Source organism: Triticum dicoccoides, chromosome 5B (genome assembly GCF_002162155.2).
Source record: "Triticum dicoccoides isolate Atlit2015 ecotype Zavitan chromosome 5B, WEW_v2.0, whole genome shotgun sequence".
Lineage (NCBI taxonomy): Eukaryota > Viridiplantae > Streptophyta > Magnoliopsida > Poales > Poaceae > Triticum > Triticum dicoccoides.
The window spans coordinates 41,666,570-41,669,659 of NC_041389.1; the positions used below are offsets into that span (position 1 = coordinate 41,666,570).

The 3,090-nt window shown below is 43.9% G+C and overlaps 1 protein-coding gene across 1 annotated transcript; it reads right to left on the reverse strand.

Annotated features, from left to right (window-relative positions):
- Positions 1–1,562: 1,562 nt before the first annotated feature.
- LOC119305123 lies at positions 1,563–2,883 on the reverse strand. Its single transcript, XM_037581731.1, has 2 exons — positions 2,698–2,883; positions 1,563–2,548 (listed from the first exon to the last, which is right to left on the reverse strand). The coding sequence occupies exon 2, from the start codon at positions 2,497–2,499 to the stop codon at positions 1,861–1,863; it is 639 nt and encodes a 212-aa protein (XP_037437628.1). The 5' UTR covers positions 2,500–2,548; positions 2,698–2,883; the 3' UTR covers positions 1,563–1,860.
- Between the last annotated feature and the right edge of the window lie 207 nt (positions 2,884–3,090).

Below are 3,090 nucleotides of genomic sequence, written 5' to 3' on the forward strand. Positions count from 1 at the left end.
CATTATTGTACTTTCGAATCCATTGTTTTGAACTTGCACCAAAATGGCCGTTAACATTTTTTCTGTCTTATGATATTCAATTTAGCAATGGCAATAGGATATCCAAAACTTTATTCTTTTGTCCAACATTTTCATCAGAACAATAAAGGCGGTGCGCTCACATTTGCGAGGGCCACTGTTCTAGTTAGTACAAATAATGCAAACCTCAAACGCATCATGACAAAAGTCTAGGAGTCCACCCAAGATAGCTAGCTACTACAGTCGAGTCTATGTCACAAATCGTGTCACTCATTTTTAAATCTATAACGTGTGATGTATTCTAAATAAAATCATCATACCTGTACCAACTATGTTTATGATACCACAAAATATCGAATTCAAATTCAATGTCATAATAAAATAAATAAAATAAGACAAATTGAATATTTATAGTGATGCTTGGCCATATTCAGAACACAATTAAATTAGCTAGTAATCACCCACATATATATCGCTCATTGAACCATGTATCAAGTTAGAATTTGAATTGCCCTGACATTCCTATATAAAGTGTGATTGTAGTAAAAGAACCGAGAACTTTGTACTTTCAACTATTCAGGTAGTATAGGCTCCATCACGAGCAACTTAATCCAGATACATTTGAGGCCCCAACTCCTGACATTTTCTATTTTTTTCCTGAAAGTGGCTTTAACTATCACAATGGTAGGGTTATCTCATGTAGTGTCCAGATAAAAGTTACCTTCAAAGATTATTTCACTGGATATTTTTATCTTATTTGCCAAAATCCTAAATTATTAAAAGGGAAATATAATGATAAGACATATAAATAAATAAAAAATTGGAGATTAAGTGAAAACCACATTTCAGATTTTTCTTACAATTGTATGTTCTTTTATACTTTTGACGATTTTAAGAACACATGGTTGTTTCTTAATATGGAAAATAGTTTTAAAACTTAAAGTTGTGTTATGTATATATCTTACACAAAGGTGTCACATCGATCAAAATGTTTAAACGGTGAAACCCACAAGAGGGAGCAAATAGACAGAGTATTAAGAGTTCATCGATAAAATTAATATTATCCATTGTAATAACTGGAAGACCAAATCGAAAAGAAAGAAAATAGTATAGTGACCCAAAACAGTATTTGTCTTAAGAAACAAGTCTAAAATGATTTGGAATTTCAAAAGATTTTCTAGAGGGTTTGATGTACTTGCTAGGTGCCCTGGCATTTGCAAGGGCCACTGTTTTAGTTAGTACAATAGTACAAATCCCGGCGGTTCAGACCTACACCTGAATCTATGTCACCAACCGTGTCGCTCTCAATTGCATGTGGCCACCCCTAGCCCAGCCGATCAAGAGTGTGGTCAGGTCAGGTCAGGTCACTCTTGCATCCAAAAATCCGGCCTGACCAAACTCACAGGTCACAGCTGAACCCCGGCGAAATACATTCATACATGCTGGAATTCAGTGAAAAACAATGGCTCACTCCACACCACAAACAACATGAGCCAGGGATGCATAGATATACTATATAATTAAACAACAGTAACAATTGTACCGAAGGTGGAACATATAACTTATGTCTGAAGTCTGATGATCATACTGCAGGGAAATGAAAAGGTCCAATATATAATCCAAGCGAAGTATATAGCCCACATTACACAGATACTACTAACTAGTATAGTCAATCCGTCCAACTAACACTAGTAAATTCAGACATACCGCACTCCATCAATGGTCATAGCATAATGCATACTCTACTTTCTTATTCCTCAGAAAAAGCATAATGGTACTCATCACTTCATCCGTACCTCATGAATGCGCGAACTGATCGATCGGCTGCCTACGCCCTGCTCATCAGTTGTCACCTCCCAGGAGGAAGCCCAGGAAGCAGATGAGGTCGCCCCCCGCGAAGATGACGATGTTTGCCGTGCAGAAGATCCTGGCGATGATGTATGCTGGGTCGACGGCGAGGAGGAGGCGGACCGCGGCGGCGTACATGCAGTGGCCGACGAAGGTGACGACGAGCGCGAGGAAGGCGAGGGCGCGGCGGGCCCAGCGGCGGCGGCACGGGAGGTGCAGCCCCAGCGCCGCCGCAGCCGCCTGGAGTAGGGCGCACCATAGCATCCCGAACCAGAGGGCGCTGTCGTCGGCGGCCTGCGCGTCGGTCCACTGGACGCACCGCAGGACGAACGGCGTGTGCATCCAGACGAACACCACACCCAACCATCTTGAATATGATGGATGGATCCATCGATCGATAATTCGGAATGTGCAGAAACCAGCCAAGCGGGTGTAGTTACGTAGTCCGACCTGGGTGGAGCAGACTTGGTACTGGCCGACTGCGTAGGCGGCCGCATGGCCCGCGGCGAACGAGAGGATGGTGCCGCACGCGGCCAAGAGCGCCCATCCACTGGCCCGCCGGACGGCAGCCGGGATGGCCTCCTCCTTGGGCACGGTGGCAAGCAGCGGATCACGGATCTTGTTGCTCTCCATGGTGATCGATGGTGGAAGGATCGATTAGTTGCCTTGTTCAGTTTTCTGTCTGCAAAAGAAACAAGAAGAAAGATTTGGGTGAGAAGATCGAGAGAAGAAGATGGTTAGTTGGTTGGCTTAATTTCAACTGCTGAGAAGATTTTAGTGAGGAGATCCGACGAGCTAGTGCCTCTGCCTAGTGGGGGAACGGGGACTCACCGCACTGCTCGGATGCCTTGCCTTGCCTTGCCTTGCTGTGCTTATTTCTGAAGTATAATCTTGGTTGCAGACGGAGCTTTAATTTATCCTTGGATCCGATGCGAGAGAGAGAGAGGGAGAGAGAGGAGAGTGAGTGGCAGCGACGATATGACGGGCACAGGAAGCTGCCTATCTGCATTGCACCCAGCCAAGCGCGTATGCCATCTTTGGCAAAGCATCATTTCTTTGCTACTAGCTCATTTTATCCTTCATAAAAAAAATTAGTGCGATGTGGGTGAAATTGTATACACATGGCAGTGAAAACCCATCTAGCTCATTTTAGCCGCGCACTAGTTTTTGAACTAGGTAGTGTGGCTTTGTCCAAGTAAGATGCACACTACATATATTTATCCG

Bases quoted from the DNA above. Each gene is read 5' to 3' on its own strand.
- LOC119305123 (XM_037581731.1), bottom strand. From the start codon at position 2,499: ATGGAGAGCAACAAGATCCGTGATCCGCTGCTTGCCACCGTGCCCAAG.